We start from the raw sequence: 24,761 nt of genomic DNA on the forward strand, positions 1-24,761 counted from the left end.
GCCATTCATTCATTGAGCAGAATTACCGAAATGATTGCCAACCAGAACTAAAGATTATGGATGAAATGCATTTCTCTAAAAATCAGCTTGAGATAAACTTGGTTAATGATTGAACTTTCCTATTTGCTTCTCCAATTCTAGGTCAAGGTTTTAAATGGCATCTGTGACAAAACAATCCGATCTACCACAGATACTGTGATGAGCCAGTGTGCGTGCCTGGAAGAAGTTCACTTACCAAATATTAAACCTGGCGAAGGCCTGGTAAGTTCTATTAACACTTGTTTTATTTTCAGGTAACGTATATCATCATTTACTAAATTTTTTTAAAAAAATTTCTGATTGATGTCACTGTCATTCTGAAAACTAGAATTCAGTTAGACCATCTTCCATTACAAAGTTGAGAATGTGCTATCTTGAATCCTGTTTTCTATCTTCAAAATATAAAAATAAATACAGTTGAAAAACTGTATAGCCATATTTTGAAGGTAACACTTTTATCTTTAGGACTTAGCAATGCAAGGAGATATAAGACATTTACACAAAGTAAAGTTGGTCTCTGGGTACAGAAACAACATCTGCTCTGGAAGTCTCTATTCGCACTTTGGGTGAATGATAGAAGAGACTGGTTAAAGGCAGTGATTCTTCAGAAGGGTTTAGAAATGTTTTGTAAGTAATATATAAGCTGTATAATAGCAGGCTGTGGGACTACATACAGGTGTTGTCCTAGTACCTAGCATGCCTCCTATGGGATTAATTTGCTGAAATTTTTGTGAAGAAGCTGTGAAGCTCATTAATTAGCTTAGAGGCTTTGAGTCAAGCTGGGTTTAAATCCCAGCTCTCAAGGGATTTAACCTCTTTACATGTCAGTTTCCTCATAGGGTTGTTGAAAGTATTGTATTAGATTATGAATGCCAAGTGCCAGGCACCAAGTGCATAGTATGTGTGCATTAATGATGGCTGCAGCTACTGTTGCTGGTATTGACGATGAGGATCATGATGAGAAAGAGGAGGAGAAGGGGAAGGGGAGAATTGTCTAATGCATAGGTAGCTACCAGGAGATAGTAAGGCAGTCTCTGATCTTAGAAAAAACAAAAATCAACCAATTGTCGACAGACCCATACTCTTAGTGACCAGAAATTTGCATATTGGTACTACTTGGCTTCTAAGCAAATGATGGATTATATCAGGTTAAGTTTAAACAGGGTGGACTTCCTAGAGGCAGGTGTATAGTCAAATATTTAAGCAGATAAATGCCCTGAGTAGGCAGAAATGGAGTTGTCATTTCAGATGGTAAAGTTATACAAGTGGGGCCCTGGGACGGGAGAGTACCATGTGTAGGGGAGAAGCGGATATAATCTGTGAATGAAGGTAACAGGATATGAGAGGACTGGGGAGAACCTGAAGGCGTTAGTGTTTGATGGGACTCTAATCATAGATTAGCATAGGTTGCTGAGCAGGCTGGGCGCACCATAATTTCTGAGGAGGGGCCACATTATTCCTGCAGAGATACCAGGATGAGCAAGTACTTTTTGCCTGGTCTACTTGTTGCTCTCTTTCCCCATCTTCTAACAGTTTAATTAACAAAAATTTACACATGATGAGTCCAGCTGCAGAAATAATTCCTCAGTGATACATTCAGTGTATCACTCAGTGAGGTACTCACCTCTGAGTTTGCCTCTTAGGCCTCTTAGGAGAGAGAATATTCATTTACCTTTATCTATTTCCCTTAAAGGAGGGGTGTCTGAGATTTAATTTGCTACCTATTCTTTGTTATTTAACAATCTTTGTTCATACATCCTTGTCTGGATTATTAGTAGCTTTAATAGTCACTCTGCAGTTATTGCTGATACCAAATTTAAATGAATGTATCGTGTCCCTAGACAAAGAGGTGGTCAAGAAAGAACTGTTCTTTGGCTGGGTGCAGTGGCTTACAGCTATAATCCCAGCACTTTGGGAGGCCGAGGTGGGAGGATCACTTGACTCCAGGATCACTCTCGCTATGTTAACCAGCCTGGGTAACATAGGGAGTTCCTTTCTCTATTAAAAAATTAAAATAGGCCAGGTGCGGTGGCTTACACCTGTAATCCCAGCGCTTTGGGAGGCCAAGGCAGGCGGATCACGAGGTCAGGAGATGGAGACCAGCCTGGTCAATATGGTAAAATACCATCTCTACTAAAAACACAAAAAATTAGCTGGGCATGGTGGCACATGCCTGTAGTCCCAGCTACTGGGGAGGCTGAGACGAGAATCACTTGAACCCAGGAGGTGGAGACTGCAGTGAGCCAAGATTCCACCACTGCACTCCAGCCTGGTGACAGAGCAAGACTGTCTCAAAAATAAGTAAATAAAATAAAATAAAATAATTAGCTGGGTGTGGTGGCACACACTTGTAGTCCTGGCTACTTGGAAGGCTGAGATGAGAGGATCACTTGAACCCGCAAGTTCAAGGTTGCAGTGAGCTGTGTTTGCATCACTGCACTCCAGTCTAGGCAACATAGGAAGACTCTGTCTCATCATCAACATAATAGAATGGTTCTTGTTTGAAGTGCCTCACTCATTCACTCATTCTGCAGGTCTAAGAAAACTCCCACATCCTCGGAGTTGTGGCATAATTCTGTGTGCCTGGTACACAGATTACAGAATCAAAGAGATCACATGGTTTATTTCACCAGCATTTCAGTTTGTTTAGCTCCCCTTCACCATCCTTTGGATTTTGTTTCTCGATGTGTCAGGAGGCTTGAAAATGAGTATTGTTTTGAGGGGATTGTTATTAATGTTTTATAAGTTTTAGTCTCACTTGGGGCTATATCTCTAAACGTTGGAGTAATGAGTTAATATATTTGTGGCTCCCTCCAGGGCATGTACATCAAATCAACCTATGATGGGTTACACATGATTACTGGAACCACAGAAAATGTAAGTGTATATTCATTAAGTGTAAAAGCTGTTGTGTGTTTAAACAAATTTGATCCATAGTCTTTAGACTTTGAATTTAAATGTGTGCATGCTGTTCGATTATGATGAGAGCATGGGTGCCTGCTTTGTTTATTTTTGTTGATAGAATACTGCTTGTCACCAGCTGTTGTCAATTTATTATTTAAATTGCCTTTTATTGCTCTTGTTCATATACCTCGCCCAGTTTTTCCCTGCCCTTGTCTTAATCATTCATTTTGCACCCTGAAAGTGTTAAGCCATAAATACAAAAGCATTGATCTTTTTGTTTTTGAGAATCACTCTTATAAGAATTGGAATTGGTGGTCATATGTATAAAATATAATTTTTTTGATTTAATGGAATTTGTATGTCTCCAAAGCAGCTATTTCAGGATTATTTTTACAACATTTTTATAGTTGTGTTTAATAATCTTTGGCATGATATTGAAATTGAGTCCCCTCTCCTCATAATTGAATAGGAAAAGCAGGTCTATTTCTACCGTGAGAGGTGTTTGTACACTGTGTACTTCCTTCTGGAAATTCTGCTATGTGTAGGGTTGTCTTTAGCCCCTCAAACATTTTGCATTTGTGAGAGGTAGAGCTAGCTGAATGCTTTCTACTTGCAGTCTACAATATGTCTTGCTTTTGAAAGACATTGATATGAAACTAAAAATGTTTGAATAGCTTCCCTGGGTCTGTGTAAAAGAAGCATGTATTTGGGGAATTAACCTATTTAATCAGCTAAGACAGGAGGAGATAATTCCTAAAATTAGGTATAATTTTAGTAGCTGCTTTTCTAATCTGTTTGGTGGAAATATGTGTCTAATTTTGAGCTTCAGCTGCTAGATCTTTTGATAAAGGCAAATGGCATGATCTTTGAGTGTCTGTGATAAGCACTTGATTTTTGTAGTGAGAAAATGGTATTGCTTAAGGCAGTCAATGAATTATAAATACACTGGATGGTTCTGGCAGATGATTGGGTGGGAAATGGTAGTGTCTTTTAGCATTCTCTGTGAGCCACAGTGAGGAAGCCCTGAGAGTCGCTAGGAGTTTTTATACCATGTCACCTCCTAGACAGTAACAGCACAGGAAGCTCTGCTTTTAGGCTGGGGATGGTGCTGAAGAAAAGACACACGATTTAGCACGTGATTCTTCCTTCATTTTGATCGAGACTCAGTGCATTGCAGCTCAGCCATGATAAGAACACAGCCATGTCTGTTTGTATAGATCGGAAACATAGTGAATATTGTTTCAATTTTTAGAGTTGAAGTTTTGCCATCTAGCAATTTGATGATTATGTTGTTTGACTAACCGGACCAGTGTGTTTTTCGACTCTGTTGAGTCTTCTTGAAGCGATTTCCATCTTGGATCTACACGTGGAGCACTACAAAATTACCATCAGAGGGAGAAGGCATAGCGTTTTCCCTCCTCTTGCACTATCCCCCTTTTTAAAGGAAAGAGTTCAGTGACAGACTAAACAAAGCTGCTTTTGAATTAAATGAAATAACATATATCATTGACGATGTATTCCCTGAATTCCTACCAGAATTGTGACACTGGCTGACAGACTCAGGTTCTGTCCTGGTGTTCCCATCTCAGGAAGTGGTGGCTACCATCTTGATAGAGATCAAAAAAGAAAACATGTGTTCTTCCATCTGGTAATCCACTTGAAATTGTCACTCATTCGTTTAGTCATTCAATTTGTATTTATTGAGTACCTGGAATGTGCTACACACATAGGCTAAGTAAGTCTTAAGTCTTCTAGACAAGCGTGGAAAGTTAGATGATAGTCCACTTCTCCTGGGCTCAATCTGGATATTTTATTCTTAATGTTGGATATTTTATGCTTGAATGGCAGTAGAAAGTGCCAGCTCCTGGTCAGCTGTTGGCTATCATTTAAGGTTGCTATGACTTCACTTTAGGAGGCTGAGGCGGGCAGATCACCTGAGGTTGGTGGTTCAAGACCAACCTGGCCAACATGGTGAAACTTTGTCTCTACTGAAAAAATTAGTTGGATGTGTTGGTGCATGCTTATAATCCCAGCTACTGGGGAGGCTGAGGTGGGAGATTCACTCGAACCCAGGAAGCAAGGTTGCTGTCAGCTGAGATCTGCCATTGCACTTCAGCTGGGGTGACAGAGACTCCACCAGAATGTTTTAATGGAAGCCTAGTCTGGTGTGTGCAGTCGATGAAAATCACCCATTGTTTTAGCAAGTGAATTACGTCCATATTCTTCAATCTTGAACTTGAGGCTGAAGCAATGCCAGCAGCTGTCTCAGGCCTTCAGTCCATTTCTTTGAAAGTTATCTGAAAGACCAGGATCATTCCAAAGCCAGACCAACAGTGTCTGGTTCTCGATCTTCTTTTTTTTTTGATGTTACTTTAGACCTTGATAGGAGTCTTGACACAACCTCATCCGTACTTTTATCCTCCACCTCTGAGATCAGATTGGAGTTAGATTGGCCCCTGAAAAATGGGCGCATTATTCTCTAGGTCATGACCCTTCTGCAGCAAGCCAGCACAAGCATCATTTTTCAGTAGTCCTCCTCATAGTGAAGATAGTCAAGAACTGCTGCCCTGGGAGAATTTTGGTACCAAGCTCTCTCTTTACTAGGGTTCTGCCAAGCACAACTCGTAATCACTTGACTGGACACTTGAGAAATGAATGCAAAAGCATCCTGAGGAAGGGAAGTCAACTCAGGACATCCGTCCATGTTTTTTAGATCACACATCTAGAGACAGGGACTTCCTGGCCTTGGGGCTATCTTTTGTGAAGTGAAGCTTATCTTAAATGAATCCCTTACCCAGGAAGATTAACTGGACTAGACTGATTAGGATCAGAATTACCAAAGTAGGCCTTTAACTGTAGGTTAAGCATCTGACACACAGGGACAGAAAGGAACATAGATAAATTCATTTTTTAAGTGATGCAAGAAACTTGAGATAAACATGGGCTGGTCTCTCAGGTGAGCACTGCCGGTTATAGTAGCAGGTTAAATGTTTTCACAAATAACTGTCATGGTTACCAGGGCCTTGCATGGGGTCTGGATATAATCAAAGGGAATATCTCTACAGTGTAGGGCTGCTTGTTAATTTCTCGTTGAGCCTGTCACAACGGTTTAGAGAAACTTCAGCCAGTGTGTCTTGGGTCTCATTGCTGTCCCTCTCCCTGTGTTCGAAGGTGCTATTTTTTGGATAGTTGGAAATTGTTTGAAGATTCAGCCCATTATGTAAGTTAGAAAATTACATACTCTGTTTGACTAGAATTTGAAATCCAAGGCTTACCCTTTCTTCTTTTCTCAGTCATACATGAGATTTCCTCAACATAAAGAGTTCTAGGTTGCTTATATGAACAAGAACATCGTGAGCAAAATATTTGACAAATGTATTATATCCCTTTATATATATTTTTGTTGTGGTGGTGGTGAATTAATAACCAGACATTATTTGAAGGAAAACAAATCTGGATTTTGGTTTGACACTGAAGACTCATTTTTTAATGTAATCTGAAAATGAAAACTAAATTCATTTTCTTTAAAGCAATTTCTGTTGCCACTAACTTTCTATTTTAACAGCATTGCAATAATAGGTAAGAGAAGATTGGGTGAGAATAATGTTTAGTTTTAATAAGGAAATGAGATGACAGAGTTACAAGGGTGATTTTCCATGTTGAACAATTGATCAGTTTTTATGAGATTAATTTTGATAAGGACATATGTAATAATTTTTTAGATGAACCATAGCTTTCTTTTTCTTTTTTTATTTATTTTGAAATGGAGTCTCACTCTGTCACCCAGGCTGAGTGCAGTGGCTCAATCTTGACTCACTGCAACCTCTGCCTCCTGGGTTCAAGTGATTCCCCTGCCTCAGGCTCCCAAAGTAGTTGGGACTACAGGTGCGTGCTACCACGCCCAACTAATATTTTGTATTTTAATGTAGAAATGGGATTTCACCATGTTAGCCAGGATGGTCTTGATCTCCTGACTTTGTGATCTGCCCACCTCGGCCTCCCAAAGTGCTGGGATCACAGGCGTGAGCCACCACGCGTGGTGTAGATGAACCAATAGCTTTTATCAGCCAGTCATTTTGACAATATGTCCAGGCCGGCTGTGGTGGCTCATGCCTCTAATCCCAGGACTTTGGGAGGCCAAGGTGGGTGGATCACCTGAGGTTGGGCTTTCAAGACCAGCCTGACCAACATGGTGAAACGTCATGTCTACTAAAAAAAGTACCTGGGCATAATGGTGCATGCCTGTAATTTCAGCTACTCGGGAGGCTAAGGTGGGAGAATCGCTTGAAGCCGAAAAGTGGAGGTTGCGGTGAGCTGAGATCTGCCATCGCACTCCAGCCTGGGTGACAGAGTGAGACTCCATCTTAAAAACAAAACAAAGACAGTATTTCCAGTCTCTCCCCAATAGATTAGCTGAACCTGGCTATTCTAACCAACAACTTATCAGTTATAACCAACACTAATGAAATGGGTAACACAGTATTCATGTGTAAGGTCCTGTAGACTGTGTAGTCTCAGGGAAATAAGGTGCATTGTTTTATTTTTCCTAAGAAAATGCTATTTCAGTTGCTAATTGTCCACAGAAGAAAGAAGAAATAGAAGGTTTAAAAGAATTAAGTCAGGTTATTTTGTTTCTCTACAGTCTCCTGCAGACAGATCTCAGAAGATTCATGCTGGTGACGAAGTCATTCAAGTTAATCAGCAAACTGTGGTGAGTTTGTTTATTGTGACTTAATTTCCCCCCTTAGAACTTTTAATTACATCTAAAACCATTTTGTCTAAATTTTTAAAATTTGCCGTTTACATCCTATTTTTCATTCTTTTGTGTTGTGCAAACATGACGTATTTGTGCTTATTTTGTTTCTGGGTTGTTTGCTCATAGCTCTGATTGCCTTGAGATCAATTCATAAGTTCGTTTTTTTGTTATTCATGAGCAAGTCTTCCCTCCGCATTTTCTTTCTTTGAAGGTGGGATGGCAGCTGAAAAATCTGGTGAAGAAATTGAGAGAGAATCCCACAGGAGTTGTGTTACTGCTGAAGAAGCGCCCCATCGGGTCTTTCAACTTCACTCCTGCCCCGCTGAAAAACCTGCGGTGGAAGCCCCCTCTCGTACAGGTATCTGGGGTTAACTATAAGCTCCATCCGGCATCAGCACCTGAACAATGTCGAGTATCTGATTTGTCTCCAAACCAAATGAGATGAAAATTTGAAAGTGATTGGTTGGTTTCAGGAGTTTGTATGTAATTATCCCGTAATCCTGCCTATGTGAAAGTATAAATTCTAGATGTACATGGAACAGTGTGGTAGCCAGGAGCCATATGTGACTATCTACAGAAGGAATTGAAATGAAAAGTTCAGAGAGGCCATGGCGGGCAGATCATGAGGTCAAGAGATCAAGACCAACCTGGCCAACATGGTAAAAACCTGTCTCTACTAACAAAAATTAGCTGAGTGTGGTAGTGTGCATGTGTAGTTCCAGCTACTCAGGAGGCTGAGGCAGGAGAATTGCTTGAACCCAGGAGCCGGAGGTTGCAGTGAGCTGAGATCGCACCACTGCACTCCAGTCTGGCAACAGAGCAAGACTCTGTCTCAAAAAAAAAGTTCATCTATTCAGGATTGCTAGCCACATTTCAGGTACAGAATAGCCCCAGACGGCTAGTGACTCCTGTGTCGGACAGTGCAGAGATGGACATTTCCATCATTGCAGAAAGTTCCTTCTAGTCCTCCTCTCTTGTTTCAAACACATACTTACATCACTGTATACAGTTTGAACAGGAATCCTGGAGAGACCACATGGGGTTGAGTCTTCAGCAACACTTTACCAAGGCAGGGTTGGGGGTGGGGAGTGCAGTCCACCCCATGGGAAGCAGTATCACACCATTATTTAGACATTATGTAGCATTGCCAGTCTGTGCTGGTAATAGAAGACACACTGATTTTAAGTGAGCTTCATTTAAATTCTTTTCAAACAGTATGTCCCCTTATCACCGACGCATAGGCTGGTCACACTCCCTGGTCACACTCCTTGTGATGCCATTGGTCCTTAGTGTTTATTTCCAAAACCAAGAATGAAAAGCAATAACCTTATAATGCCCTTTTAGAAGACTGAGATTATGGTTTATCTGTAACTATTTTTGATGTTATTGTATATCTTCCCATGGAAGAACAGTAGTCTTAAGCCATCTGTTTTGAAACTTTGTGAGGCAAGGGACTGGAAAATATCTATAGGAGTCACAGAGGAGAGGTAAAAATAAATAATTCAGAGGCTGGGTGTGGTGGCTCACACCTTATAATCCCAGCATTTTGGGAGGCTGAGGCAGGAGAATTGCTTGAACCCGGGAGGCGGAGGTTGCAGTGAGCCAAGATCACGCCACAGCACTTCAGCCTGGGTGACAGAGTGAGACCCTATCTCAAAACAAAAACAAAAAGCAACAAACAAAAACTCTCAGTAAAGGTTGGGCAAGATGGGAACATAATTACAGTCAGTTTATAAATAATAACCAAACATATTTGAAAATTTACTTTTTAATTGACAGATACAAATTGTATATATTTATGTTGTACAGCTCAATGGTTCAAAATATGTTTACATTTCGGAATGTCTAAATCAAGCTCATTAATATATCCATTACCTCACATGCTTACTTATTTGTGGAGAGAACACTTAAAATCTACAGGTGTTACAGCAATTTAGCAATCTTCAAGCATACAGTACATTTTTATTAACTGTAGTCACCATGCTGTACAGTAGATCTCTTGAACTTATTCTTCCTGGCTAACTGAGACTTTGTACTCTTTGACTAGGATTCCCCAGTCCCTCTCCTTCCAACCTCTGGGAACCACCATTCTACTCTCTGCTTCTAAGAGTTTGACTTTTTTTTCTCCAGATTCCACACATAAGTGAGATCACATGGTATTTGTCTTTCTGTGCCTGGCTTATTTCGCTTAACACGGTGTCCTCCGGGTTCATTCCTGTTGTCACACATGATAGGATTTCCTTCTTTTCTAAGGCTGAGTGGCATTCCATCATGGATATATTTTTCTTATCCACACAACTGTTGATGCCCTCTTGGGTTGATTCCATGTCTGGGCTGTTTTGAATAACGCTGCAGTGAACATGACGGTGCAGGTATCTCCTCAGCGTACTAATTTCATTTCCTTTAGATGTATATCCGGTAGTGAGACTGCTTGTTAATTTTTCAGGGAACCACCATAGTATTTTCCATGACGGCTCTGCTAATTTACATTCCCACCAGCCGTGCACTAGGGTTTCTGCGTCTCCACATCCTCATCATCACTTACCTTCTGTTTATTGATAGTAGCCTTTCCAGCGGGTGCCAGCTGTTATCTCATCGTGGTTTTGATTTGCATTTCCCCAACGATGAGTGACGTTGAACAGTTTTTTCACATCTCTGTTGGCCATTTGTTTATCTCCTTTTGAGAAATGTCTACTCAGGGCTGGGTGTGGGGACTCACACCTGCAATCGTGGGACTTTGAGAGGCCAAGGCAGGATGATCGTTTGAGCCCAGGAGTTTGAGACCAGCCAGGGCAACAAAGCAAGACCCTGTCTCTACAATAATTTTATTTTAATCAACTAGTTGGGTGCGGTGGCACATAACTGTAGTGCCAGCTACTTGGGAGGCTGAGGTAGGAGGATTGCTTGAGGCTGGAAGGCTACTGAGAGCCTTGAAAATACCACTGCGTCCACCTTGAGCTATGGAATGAGACCCTGTCTCCAAAACAAAAAAAGAAAGTGACAGAGTAATGTCAATTCAGGTCCTTTGCCCATTTGTAAATCAAGTTATTTGTGTGTGTGTGTGTGTGTGTGTATGTGTGTGTGCGTGTGTGTGTGTGTGTGTGTGTGTGTGTTTGCTTTTGAGCTCCTTATATAATTTGGATATTAACCCCTTATCTGATTTATGGTTTACAGATACTTTCTATGTTATTACCTTGTCGATAATTTGCTTTGTTGATTATTTCGTTTGCTATGCAGAAGCTTTTTAATTTGATGTAATCCCACTTGTGTGTTTTTGATTTTGTTGCCTGTGCTTTTGGGGTCAGAGCCAAAAAAATCATTGTCCATAACTGAGCCTATTGATTTTACCCCAGCTGCTTCTGTTTGCATTGGTTTGTGTAAAATTTTACCTTCTTAGATTTTTTTGGAATTCTCAGAATATGATACTTAACATTACAGAGGTGCTAATTCCTCATAGGTAATTGATGAACTGCCCGCCAGATACTAGCTCTGCCCGCTAATTGGTTCATGAGATAAATGTTGAGTTCTGAAGGAAAGAGAGCTATGGACTGTGAGGTGGGAGCACTTTGGAGCCTGGAAGGGAGGGTGGGATTTTCATTGGCAGATGGGAGCCCATATCATAGAGGAGATGAATGTGATTCTTTAAACACATTTGCCCACAAAACGTAGATAGACCACTATCAGGGAAGGGGGCGGTGTCTTAGATCAGGTTTCCTGGAGCAGAGTCTGAGATGTACATTCTTGTGAGAGCAATTTTTGAGGGTATGTGCTCCATGAAAAAATGGTAAGGCAAGGAGGAAGGCAGAATGATGACGGGGAGGCAGCAAGGATGCCTCTCAGGTGCAGCATAGCCTTGACCTGGTAATGCAGGACCAAGCATCCTGGTGGAGCCACACCACTCCAGGCTCTGGTGGCCTGGCTCGGGTGAAGCAGCTCTGTCAGCTGAGGGCCATTATTCCAAGAAGGGGCAGCTGTGTGCTTTAGCAGCTGACACTCCCAGCTGCAGGGAGCGGTAGTGGTGGTAGAGATACTCTAGGTGGGTTTCAAAGCTTCTACCACAAGGAATGAGTAGCTGAGACTCTCTGGAGCTCAGGAAGGGAGATAAAGTTTAACTGGTTGCCTGAGACTGTAGTGGGAGGTATGGAATGCCAGGCTGGGGATTATGGGCTTTCTCCCACAGGTGACAAGTTGACAGCCGCTTTTGCATTAATAACTCTATTGCTTTGCTAGGGCTGCCATACAGGATGGTAGAAGTTCAAAGTCAAGGTGTCAGTGGCATTGGCTTCATTCTGAGGACTCTCTTCTTGGCGTGCAAATGGTGGTCTTCTGTCCCCATGTGGTCCTCCCTCCATATGTGTCTGTGTCTTAATCATATGGGACACCAGTGATGTCAGATTGAGCCCACCCTAATGACCTCCATTTTCACTTAATCACCTCTTTGAAGACCCTGTCTTTAAATACAGTCACATTCTGGTCACTGGGGGGTGAGAATTTGAGCATAGAAAATTTAGGGGACAAAGTTCAGGCCGTAACAACATCAAAACATTAAGAACCACCAGAAGGGAGGCTATTGTATTGTATATACGGGGTGATGTAGTCGTGGGCAAGGCTGGTGAAGGGTGATTCAGTGAGAGACTAAGAATGCTAGAGGCCTCTGGGAAGAACATCAGGAGGGCTCAGGAAGCAGCACAGACTAGTGGTAACGAATATGGCCTCTGAGTTGAACTACTTGAGTTCAAATCCCAGCCCTGCCACTTACCAGCTGTTAAGGGACCCTTAGCCAAGGTATGTAATCTTTCTAAGCCATGCTCTTCTCATTGATAGTGTTGACTGTTAGAAAAGGTTTTGGGGTAAGGGTGAGATGGACCAACAAGGCCAAGGAGAAGCAGGTGTCCAATGTAGCAGGGAACCTGAGTGGTGACAAAAATCGGCAAGTCAGAAAAGAGGCCATTTGGAAGGAAGAGATGTTACATATTTTGAGCACAACTGAGTTAGAGGCGATAGAGGAAAATTCACATGATATGTTCAGAACATGAGTGAAAATAATTTTTAAAGTTCAGGCTAGTGTTAGTCCCTTGACTTCTGGAAATTCACTTGAGAAGGGACACTCTGCAAGGTTCCCTGGTTTTGCCTGCTTTCCTGCCGAGTTCCACTAACTCAGTTTGGGGAAGAAGTGGTGGCGAGAGAAATACCTAATTTTGTTTGTGACCCAGGGGATAATTACCATGAAAACGCAGACATCATTTTATAGTTTAGCTACCAAGTGTTCTCGTGATGTGCTCAGGATATTTTCAGAATATAAACTCGGGTAGACAAATACTCCGTAGACTTAGCCTCCAGCCCTGGGTGTTTTTCTGTGCTCCATTCTTCATTATTCGTTGTGCCTGGGCACCCACCATGCCCAGAAGAGAGCTAGCTCTCAGTCTTTTTTCAGCCTCATGTTTGTTGTCCTGTCATAGAAAAGGCACCCATCACTCTGTTTTGATGCCTGGTAAATGAGAGTTACTGATATAGAAGGAATGATCAATGTGTGTACTTTCAGGGAGTATCTATTTTGTAGAAATGCTCTAGTTTACTTTTGCTTCTAAGATTTGGAGAATCTGGATCCTGGCCTCCTGTTTTCAGATATGGTCCAAGATTGACATGTTGACATGTCAATCAATTACAAATTGACTAGAATTGATAGATTCTGCTTTAGTGGCCAAGGTTTAAAATATGGGAGTTCTACTGTGGAAGACTGAAAGTTCAGTCCCTGCCCTGTGACTTGGTAACTCTCCTGAAAATGAACTGTCTTCTGTGATGAGTGTCTCTCGCTCCATCACACTGGCTGTTCAGTCCTTTCAGTTCTTAGAATCAGCTCACAGTTTCACTTCAGGGAGCTCTTCCACCACAACCAGGCTGGGTAGGGTTGAAGGTAGCTTTTTTTTTTTTTTTTTTTTTTAAATAGAGACAAGATTTCATTATTTTCCCCAGGCTGATCTCGAACTCTTGAGCTCAAGTGATCCACCTGCCTCAGCCTCCCAAAGTGCTGGGATTATTACAGGTGTGTGGCAACACGCCCGGCCTATGGGTAGTTTTTATGTCTGCCTACAGCTTAGCACAGTCTCACTGGCCTTCACCAAGTATTTGCTGCCTGGTAAGATTTCTTTACTGTTCTACCAACCAGAAAAATCACTGTTGTTGTTAGACTGTAGAAAGGTAAGATTGAAGTTCTCACATGAGATATTATAAACTACATCCTTTGAGACCAGTATCGTAGTTCAAATTCAGCTGTGTGGATTTGAAATTAAGATTAACTTGTATATATGAATGCATGTATGTGTATGTAGTTCTAAAATAAATGGTGTAAGGTTGTGTCTTTACTATGGGAAAGCAGTGTCCTAAGTTATTCACATGTGTTCTCTTACTGAATTCTCACAGCCACCCTATCTTGATACTATTCTTGTCCCTATTTATTCTCGTTTTATAGATGGGGCACAGAGACGTTGTGTGACATGCCCAACAATAAACAGCGAATAAGGGCTGAGTGGGGTGGCTCATGTGCCTAATTCCAGCAATTTAGGAGGCTGAGGTGGGCAGATCACCTGAGGTCAGGAGTTTTGGACCAACCTGGCTAACATGGTGAAACCCCATCTCTACTAAAAATACAGAAATTAGCTGGGCATGGTGGCATGTACCTGTAATCCCAACTATTTGGGATGCTGAGATGGGAGGATTACTTCAGCCCAGGAGGCAGAGGTTGCAGTGAGCTAAGAGTGTACCACCGCACTCCAGCCTGGGTAATAGAGCGAGACTCTGTCTCAAAAAAAAAAAAAAAAAAAAAGAAAAGGAAAAAGTCAGTAGTAGTGCTACTATTGACTAGGAATATTGCTTGGAACTCCGGATGGGACTCTGGCTAGTCTTAATAATTGTTTTGTTTTCTGTTTTCTGTGTTTTTTTTTTTTTTTTTTTTTTCCAGATGGAGTCTCACTCTGTCTCCTAGGCTGGAGTGCAGTGGCATGAACTCAGCTCACTGCAGTCTCTGCCTTTTTTTTTTTTTTTTTTTTGGTAGGGATGGGGCTTTACCATGTTGCCCAGGCTGGTCATGAAGTTCTGAGCTCAAGCAATCCACCCACCTTGGCCTCCCAAAGTGCTGGGATAACAGGCATGAACCACTGTGCCCAGCCTTGCTAGTAATTTTTATGAACTAACTCATCTAATTCTTGCTGCAGCTCTATGCAAGAGATATTGTCAGTATCACTCCTTTACAGAAGAGGAAAGGAAGGCCACAGATATTTAAGTAATTTTGCTCAGAACTAGAATCATCACCCTGGCACCTGGCTCCAAAAGCTCTGCTTCATGCCACTATATATAGTCTTTCATATCCCTCAGCTAATTCTAAGGGTTTCAAAGAAGAATAGAAGTTAAATATTGCTAATATCCATAAACACATGAATGACCTCAGTCCCTGTTCAGATACGGGGATGGTGTTGGTTTGGGGGAGGGGAAATGAATACCAAGAATCATCTCCAAATTGACCTCCACTCTTTGCACTACTGTGTTGCTCCTGTTTCAGACCTCACCTCCACCCACGACAACCCAGTCCCCTGAAAGCACTATGGATACCTCGCTGAAGAAGGAGAAGTCAGCCATCCTGGATCTTTATATTCCTCCCCCGCCAGCTGTTCCCTACTCTCCCCGGTATGTTGCTGTCCATTGTTATGGTATGCTTGTCTCCTGTTGGTGTAGTTTGTCAATGGTGATGTGAAAAGAGGATCTTGAGAGAGGACGTTGCTGAGCTACAGTGTGACAGGGCTGAATCTTGGACGTCTGTTAAAAATATGGTCAGCCTTACTTTATAAAAGTGTAGAGACAAGTCTACGTTCTGTTTGGTGAGGAGGGCCCTTTTGAGAAAAGAATGTCGCAATATCAGCCAGGTATGGTGGCTCATACCTGTAATCCCAGCACTTTGGGATGCTGAAGCAGACAGATCACTTGAGCTCAGTTCAAGACTAACCTGGGCAACATGGTGAAACTATCTCTACAAAAAAATACAAAAATTAGCCGAGTGTGGTAGCAGATGCCTGTAGTCCCAGTTACTCAGGAGACTGAGGCAGGAAAATTGCTTGAGTCCAGGAGGTGGAGGTTGCAGTGAGGAGAGTTTGTGCCATTGCATTCTAGCCTGGGAGACAGAGCAAGATCCTATCTCAAAAAAGAAAAGGATATAGCAATACCTTACTTTTGAAAAGTGAATGAAAACATGTGTTTTCCTGGGGCCTTGGAAGGGTCTGTTGAGGGGACCCTGCAGGTTAAATTTCATTAACTCCATGGTAAATTCATCTTGCGGGGGTAGATAATTAGTATTTCTGGGAGATTAATGAGAGTCGCAGCTTGATTTTGCTGAGAAAGATGTGTTCTTCACAGAACTTTTTTTAAAAAACCTATGTGGCCAGGTATGGTGGTTCATGCTGATAATTCCAGCAGTTTGGAAGGCTGGGTCAGGAGGATTGCTTGGGGCCAGAAGTTCAAGACTAGCCTGGGGAATATAGCGAGGCCCCGTCTCTACAAAAAAAATTTAAAAATTAGCCAGGCGTGGTTGTGTGCACTTGTGATTCTAGCTATTCAGGAGGCTGAGGTAGAAGATCACTTGAACCCAGGAGTTTGAGGCTGAAATACACCATGATCATACCATGTACTCCAGCCTGGACAACAGAGTGAGAGCTGGTCTCAAAAACAAAAAACCAAACCCAAAAAAACCCAAATCCATGTGAGTGTAGGTGTGAACATGTCATATTTGTGTGCGTGTACCATAAATTCTTAAAGATAGTTCCTTTCTTCATGGTTAACTTACTGTCTGGTATAACAAGGGTGGTATATAGGGTGTGTGGGATGATTTCGGTGTGATCTATGCTTGTTTTTATCAACTCACATGTTTATGTATGTTGATAAAATTAGACAATCTGGCTCATATATTCAACATATATTTCCTGAGAGTATTGGGTCTGGGTTACCATCTGACACAAGACAGACTTAGTCCTTGCCCCTACAGAACTTCTAGGGTCCTGTTCAACAATTCAAACGAAGTCCAGGCTGGATTTTATTACAGTGACATTTTACTTTATATTGGAGTTTGTTGTTGGTTGATTTTCATTTGAAGCTGTGGTATTTGCTTCATTGTGTTTCTTCTGTATTGGGTACAGAGATTGAACATTGTTTTCTTCTTCCTTGAGTCTTGAACTTACTATAGCATGTAGAGAATGTACCTCAGGTGATCGGGACATTCTGGTTTGCAGGATCTTAAGTGTGTTTAAAGTTACAGATAGTCTTTGCCTCTGCACATAGAGAGCATGGCGTTCCACTGATGACTAATGTGTTGATTGTTCTATCCGAAACTGGAGGAAGATGCCCTCCCTTGATCCAGAATGTTCTTGTCTGGGTTGCTGGAGTTATGGCAAGCAAAGGGGTGGTGTATACATAATGAGAGATAAAGGAACCTGGGGCTAGAACAAGAACTGGATTAAACCACTTGGGGAGATGATTTTGAGAGTGCACACACACCACTCATGAAGGACTTTCTGAGGAATAAAAAATGTGAATGGATTACAGAGAAATGAGTCATGAGAGCTTTGTGAGTGGGGAGTTATATGCCAGTTTTAAAGTTATGGAAGGACATGTATTTGTGGGTGGGAGGGATGGGTGGGTGCCAGCTCACCTGGGAATATCACACACACAGGCGTGGCTGATTAGTGGATTCCTTTGGGACTTAGTTGATTCTGTATTTTGTCTAGTAGTTTTTGTCCTGATTCACCTAATGGAGTTTACTAAGTGTAAAACAACTAATCAGCTGGTAACTTGGACTCAAGTTAATCCTATACTTTAAACTGACATGTAGCTAGAATTAGGATGGAATCGGTGATCCAACTTTTGCTGGTTTTTACAGTATTTAGTTCAGAAAAGGATCACTCTTTGTTGGTTACTATGAAGGTTCCTTTGTGTCTTCTGACATAGTTTTCAAATCTAACAACTTCATTATACATCAAGAGTCTTTTTTGCTGGATTTTGGCAAAGATACGACTCTTGGCATGAGCAACATGGTTCGATAGAACATACCTTAACGTGTGATTGCTGAAGTCAATAGGAGATTCACCTATATAGCACAGAAGCACAGGAAAGCTAGAGCTGTCTTTTCAAAAATATATTTGTTTGGATATATATTTTAAAACCCTACATTTACTCCTCTGTTTTTTTTTGAAACAGAGTCTTGCTCTGTGCCCAGGCTGGCATGCAGTGGCATGGTCTTGGCTCACTGCAACTTCCGCTTCCCAGGTTCAAGCAATTCTCCTGTCTCAGCCTCCGAGTAGCTGGGACTACAGGCACCTGCCACCTGGCTAATTTTTGTATTTTTAGGAGAGGTGGGGTTTCACCTTTTGGTCAGGTTGGTCTCAAACTCCTGAGTCAGGTGATCTACCGCCTTGGCCTCCCAAAGTGCTGGGATTATAGGCGTGAGCCACTGCACCCGGCCTGCATGTACTCTTATGTCATCACGTCATGATATTTTGCTCTTATTTAACAGGATCTGTAGGTATTTGAATGGCAACAGGGGTTGAAAAAAGGAACACTTTTCCTCCAGTGGAAAAAGAGAATCTAAATTATCTTCTGTTTGCCAGAGGTAGCATGACTGCTGGAATTCTTCAGTATGAGAACATCTTTGTAAACAACTTAATTATTGCCCATATTATCTTCCAGGGATGAGAATGGGAGTTTTGTTTATGGAGGGTCCAGTAAGTCCAAACAACCATTGCCTGGTCCTAAGGGTTCAGAGTCTCCGAATTCCTTCTTGGACCAGGAAAGCCAGAGACGGAGATTTACCATTGCCGACTCGGATCAGTTGCCTGGGTATTCGGTGGAAACCAACATTCTGCCCACAAAAATGAGAGAGAAAACACCATCTTATGGTAAGTTTCGAGAGTTTGTTTTGTTCTGCCTGTTTTGACTTCTCCTCCCCACCCCCCACCCCCCGCCTTAGTTAGAACTGTTGGATGAATTTGGCAGACTTTAAGAGTAATCTGAGGAAAACATAAACCTCAATGAAATTCTAAGTATGAGACCTTTATTCATCTCTCTCAAGCGGATCCTTGTTGAGTCATGATTCTGCCTGGCATCAAAGCCCGACTGAGTGAGATCATGTTACAGTTTCAGCTTTCCATGCCCGGGCTTTAGTTTTGGAGTGACTTTGCTCTGCAGACCCATAGGCTCAAGTTTAATGTGCCTCTCTCTTCATTGCCTGTTGTGGAAATACAGTGCTTTAAAATACTTCTCTTATTTTAAAATGTGTTATTGCTTCTGTCCAAGTGGGTGTGATATTGTGGGGTCTAAGTTGAAGGACTCAGTAAAGTTCAGAACTCATCAGACTTGTCCCCTTCCTCTCTTCCCTCTGAAGGCAAGCCTCGGCCTTTGTCCATGCCAGCTGACGGGAACTGGATGGGGATCGTAGACCCTTTCGCCAGACCTCGAGGCCATGGCAGGAAAGGTACGTTTAATCCAAGCAAACCAAGGAGCAGCAGATGGGGAGTGAACAGACCCAGGGCCTGGTTTTAGCTCTGTTTCTAAATGTGTTACAATAGTAGACTGAGTACTTGGCCTTTCTGAGTCCTGTTTTCTCATCTATAAAATCAGGACTGCTGAAGATCTTTTAAGAGCTACTTATTTCTAGAATGCAAAATTACGTAATCTAGTTAGTGATTGTAAATATCCTAATTAGCATTGAGTGCTATAAAAAGGCTGTAGACTTTAATGGTTTAATTTTTATTTATTCATTTATTTTTTAGAGACAGGGCTGTGCTTTGTTACACAGGCAGTAGTACAGTGGCGGGATCACACCTCACTGCAACCTTGAACTCCTGGGCTCAAGTGATCCTCCTGCCTCAGCCTCCTGAGTAGCAGGGACTACAGATGCATGATGTCACGCCTGGCTAATTTTTTTTTAATTGCTAGAGATGGGGTCTCAATATGTTGTCCAGGTTTGTGTTTCAAACTAGTGATCTTCCTGCCTCAGCCTTCCAAAGTGCTGGAATTACAGGCATGTGCCATACCCAGCCAAAGGTCTAATTTTTTTTTTTTTTTTTTTTTTTTTTTTTTTTTTTTTTTGAGACGGGATCTTGCTCTGTTGCCTGGCCGGAATGAAATGGAGCCACAGAGCAGTGGTGCGATCTCGGCTCACCGCAACCTCCGCTTCCTGGGTTCAAGCAGTTCTTCTGTCTCAGCCTCCTGAGTAGCTGGGACCACAGGCACGTGCCACCATGCCCGGCTAATTTTTGTATTTTTAGTAGAGATGGGGTTTCACCATCTTGGCAAGGATGGTCTCGATCTCTTGACCTCGTGATCCGCCCACCTTGGACTCCCAGAGTGCTGGGATTACAGACGTGAGCCACCGTACCCGGCCAGGTCTAATTTTTTAATAAACGGAAATAAATTATTCATTAATCTTTTTTAAAATTTATTTTTTAAAATTGAGATGAGATCTTACTATGTTGCCCAGGCTGGCCTTGAACTACTGGGTTTAAGTGATCCTCCCACTTCAGCTTCCTGAGTAGCTGGTGTTGTAGGCATGTGCCGCCATGCTCAGCTTGCATTAAACAATCTTATTCTCAATTTTGTGACTTTTATTTTTGGAGTCTGTTTGAGTTCTGGTGAACAAACGTAGGTTTTTTTTTTTTTTTTTTTTTAAGTCCTTCTTGCTTTAGAAGGTAATTACAATTTGAAAAGAAATTTGTGTTTAATTCACCCTGTAATCAAAGTCACTGGTTATTATACTAGTCCTGAGTGAAATGTTTTAAAACATTCTCATTTTTTTGCCCGATTGCACTTCATTATCATCATTGGCAGAACGTTATAACATCGTTTTTGCAGTTGTTGAAAAAAAGAGCAGGCGAAAAGTTAAAGTACAATAGGCTTTAGATAGCAAAAGGAAGAAGAAAAAATTATGGAGGCCTAACCTTCCAAAGGGATTGATTGACCCCTGACCCTTTCTAGGGACTTGGTCAAGTTTGTCATCTGAGTACCCATATTGCCTGGATTATACTAAAGTGAAAAAGGGAATGATGCCTGGGTACCATTCCAGATACCCTTAGTTAACATGTGAGTATTGTGTAGCAGTCAGCAGGTGGCAGGGCTGTCCTTTGTTTAGATTTAAACACGGTAACATCTTCCTTGCAGTTCTTCTGAGCCCAGGTTGAGCCTTTTATTTCTTTTATACTTGGAGAGATGAAATGTAGCGATTGGGCTGTGTGAAACTGGGAAATGGAAGAATACTTCTCCCCGCCCCCCAACACTTCTCCTTTCACATTTTTCTTGCAAAATTATCTTGGAATAAAGGTATCTATCTACATACAGCCACTTAAAAAAAGTAACAGTTTTATTGGGATATGACTCATTGCATAAAGTTTAGCCTTTTAAAATATATAATTAGGTAGGTTTTAGTGTATTCACAGAGTTGGGCAGCAGTTACCACTATTCGAGACCACTTTTGTCACCCCCAAAAGAAACCTTGTACCTTTTAGCATCACCCCCAATTCCATCCTTCTTCAGCCCCTGGCAGGCACTCATCTCCTTTCTGGATTTGCCTCTTCTGTATATTTCATATAAACAGACTTGTTCAATATGTGGCTTTTTGACAATGGGCACTTTTTAGATGTGACTTTTCCCCTTTTATTACATTGTATTCCAAGTACACTGAAAAACGTGGAAGGCATGAGAAAATAAAACTCAGCTGGAATCTGCTTCTCCATCCTAAGAAATAATCAATGTAAATGTTTTGTGTGACTTCCAGTTGTTCCTATAATTACAATTATATGCTTAGAAAAATGTGCAAAATGGGAGAAGCAAATATTTAATAATACTGTGCAAAGTGAATATTATCTAGACTATAGTCAAAAAGAATAAAGCCGTATTAGTATGCAGTCTTAGGGCTCTAGTGCCTATTTATTTCTTCAGTGTGCCACTGTTGGAAAGTTAGGTATTTTTGTTCTTCTTTTTTTTTTTTTCCCCCAAATTCTAAATGTTTTGGTAGCCGGGGTGTGGCAGCTCATGCCTAAAATCCCAGCACTTTAGGATGCTGAGGTGGGCAGATCATTTGAGCTGAGGATTTCAAGACCAGCTGGGTGTGGCATGTACCTGTAGTCCCAGCTACTTCTGGGAAGGCTGAGGTAGGAGGATTGCTTGCACCTGAGAGGCGGAGGCTGCAATGAGCTGTGATGGCCCCACTGCACTCCAGCCTGAATGACAGAGTGAGATCCTGTCTCAAAAATAAAAATAAGCATAAAAATAAATGTTTTAGTAAGCATCTTTGTCCAGAGATCTTTGTACATTTTGGGGTATAGAATTGCTGCTTTACAGGGATGCTGCATGTTACCAAAGTGTCCCGTATTTTCAGTTTCTGTTGAGTTTCTTAGCCTTCCACCCCCATCCAGGGGGTCTACTGGCTTTTAGGGCAGGATCACTCTTTTCCTTGTTCAGGAATGTCCCTGAATGCCTGACTTTAATGCCCGGCATTTTACAGTGCACAAACAATTCTTGTTCAGGCATTGCGGGGCATTAAAGTCTTGGATCCCCAGCCATTAAAGGAGCCCCTTAATAACCTCTCAGGCGCTAAAGCAGCCTGAAGTATGAGGGACCTTTTCCATTTTTGCTTCTAGGGCACCCATTGGTGGGCCCAGCCACGTGTGGGACCTGTGGCCAATCCAGGGAGGAGAGCAGGGTATGGTGCCCACTTTCAGGGTGGTGGCAGAAGTCTGGGCAGGCTGAGGGCCCTCAAAAGAGCACTGTGCAGGGGACTGTGATTGATTGATTGATTTTTGAGATGGAGTCTCGCCCTGTCACCAGGCTGGAGTGCAGTGGGGCGATCTTGGCTCACTGCAACCTCTGCCTCCCTGATTCAAGTGATTCTCTTGCCTCAGCCTCCTGAGTAGCTGGGATTACGTGCCACCATGCCCAGCTAAGTTTTGTATTTTTAGTAGAGACGGGGTTTCACTGTGCTGGCCTGGATGGTCTCCATCTCTTGACCTTGCGATCCATGGGCCTCGGCCTCCCAAAGTGCTGGGATTACAGGTGTGAGCTACCGCTACCGGCTGGAATTGTGATTTTAATGGACTTTGTCTGGAAACAGGGGAAGACGCCCTTTGCCGGTATTTCAGTAATGAGCGGATTCCTCCGATCATCGAAGAGAGCTCTTCTCCCCAATACCGGTTCTCCAGACCCACAACCGAGCGGCATTTGGTCCGAGGTGCGGACTACATTCGAGGAAGCAGGTGCTACATCAATTCAGATCTCCACAGCAGCGCCACGATCCCATTCCAGGAGGAAGGGACCAAAAAGAAGTCTGGCTCCTCAGCCACAAAGGCCTCGTCCACAGAGCCGTCCCTCCTGGTCAGCTGGTTTACACGCCTGAAACTGTTGACTCACTGAGAGGGACCCTGCTAGGGCCACCCGCCTGGCTCCTGCTCCAAGTGCCTTGCTTTTACAGCAGACAGCCTCTTCCCATTCCAGACACAGTATTATGTAGTGACCTTATGCAATTTCTTTCTTTCTTTCTTTTTTTTTAAAGTTATCTACTGCCCTTCTTGGAAGTTTGCAGGATTGGATGGGAACAAATTCGGAGGATCTTAGGTGCCAGCTTGTGAAGACACAAGGAGGGGAATGGGTGGAGCCTTGTCTCGTTTCCCCAGAGACAGAACGTGGAGAGATGCACCAGAAATGGCAGTCCTGGCCAGAGACGTTATGGTCATTGTGAAGGACTGGTGGCATTGTTCCTCTTTGAGGGGCTGAGGGGACTGACATTGGTGGCTATTTTCACACAGATGTATTGGTTTGTGGTCCAACTTCTTTATCTGAAAAAGCCAGTGAGAAAACATTTTTGATTTGATTTTTTTAAGCTATATACCATATTCATAAGTGTAGCAGCTTTGACTTTGCAATAATGTGGCAAATGTCTGATTCTCCTTTGAGGCAGACATTAAGTGTAGCTTGTTACACTTGTTCAATACCTTCTTCATGACAGTCTTAGTATAGATCAGTTGGTACTGAAACATGTGAACACATTTTGATAGGGCTTATTTCACACAAAGAAGTGTGTGGTTATTTGTGTGGGGTGGTGGTGTTGTTTTATATATTATTGTCCTTAAGGAAAAAGAAGCTGTAAGATTCGCTGACAGCCAAAGTATCATTTAGAAAAGTGAAGCAACAAGATTTGGGTTTATGAAAGATCTATCAGTTTGCATTTTGACCTGTTCAATGTCTTCTGTCTTCTGGCACAGCACGTTCAGTTCTTCAGAACTGTACACGGTTTGCTAATTAGAAGTATCTTGGAAAGCCTCATGGTCACTAATTTTCAACTAGCATCAGGTATTTTGAAAATGTGTGTCTGGATATTAACTCTTGTTTAAACTGAATGTACGATATTTTGTTAGAATGGAAAAGTACTGTCTTGTTAATTTAAGTATTTTAAATATAGTTGTATATTTTTCTTACTCTTAGTCACCTGTAATTGAAATATTTCTTGTTATGCGTCATACATGAAGCTAGTGAAAAAAGAAAGTGCAGGGTGTTTTCAGATTAGCAAGTGACTATCACAGCTGTTACCAGCAGGGCACTATTGTTAAAAAAAAAATCAAAATAAACCCTCCCAAGCATTTTGGGGTTTTATGGATTAGAAATGGAAGAGCAGGAGAAGCATCTGCAAAGTGAAATTGCATGAGGGGAGTTTTCTGAGGTATCTTCCTAGGCAGAAATGAAGGCCCCTACTCCAAAATGTTCTTTCTCACACCGCTGGAATTGTTGAGTTTGCTGAATTGCCTGGAATTGAGCCCATGAAAATCACTGGAGTCCGGAAACATCTTCCCTTTAAAATGCCTCTGGTGGGGTTAAAGGAACTATCAATCACTCACGTATTATTACTGTAACTGAATTCAGTCAGGCTGGCTTTTTTTTTGAAATGGAGTCTCAATCTGTCACCAAGGCTGGAATGCAGTGGCACAATCTCAGCTCATTGCAACCTCCACCTCCCAGTTCAAGTGATTCTCCTCCCTCA

At 42.1% G+C, this 24,761-nt stretch overlaps 1 protein-coding gene across 1 annotated transcript in view; it reads left to right on the forward strand.

The window, feature by feature from the left end:
- The window catches only part of CNKSR3 (CNKSR family member 3), a 111,317-nt gene extending 87,110 nt beyond the window's left edge, over nucleotides 1-24,207 (forward strand). The window contains exons 6-13 of the mRNA XM_039467905.2: nucleotides 142-261; nucleotides 2,857-2,916; nucleotides 7,586-7,654; nucleotides 7,911-8,057; nucleotides 15,255-15,379; nucleotides 18,425-18,633; nucleotides 19,119-19,208; nucleotides 22,842-24,207. Of these exons, the coding sequence (XP_039323839.1) occupies nucleotides 142-261; nucleotides 2,857-2,916; nucleotides 7,586-7,654; nucleotides 7,911-8,057; nucleotides 15,255-15,379; nucleotides 18,425-18,633; nucleotides 19,119-19,208; nucleotides 22,842-23,140 (1,119 nt within the window). The 3' untranslated portion in view covers nucleotides 23,141-24,207. The remainder of the gene's footprint in view (nucleotides 1-141; nucleotides 262-2,856; nucleotides 2,917-7,585; nucleotides 7,655-7,910; nucleotides 8,058-15,254; nucleotides 15,380-18,424; nucleotides 18,634-19,118; nucleotides 19,209-22,841) is intronic.
- Nucleotides 24,208-24,761: the final 554 nt, after the last annotated feature.

This window comes from Saimiri boliviensis, chromosome 4, assembly GCF_048565385.1.
Source record: "Saimiri boliviensis isolate mSaiBol1 chromosome 4, mSaiBol1.pri, whole genome shotgun sequence".
NCBI lineage: Eukaryota > Metazoa > Chordata > Mammalia > Primates > Cebidae > Saimiri > Saimiri boliviensis.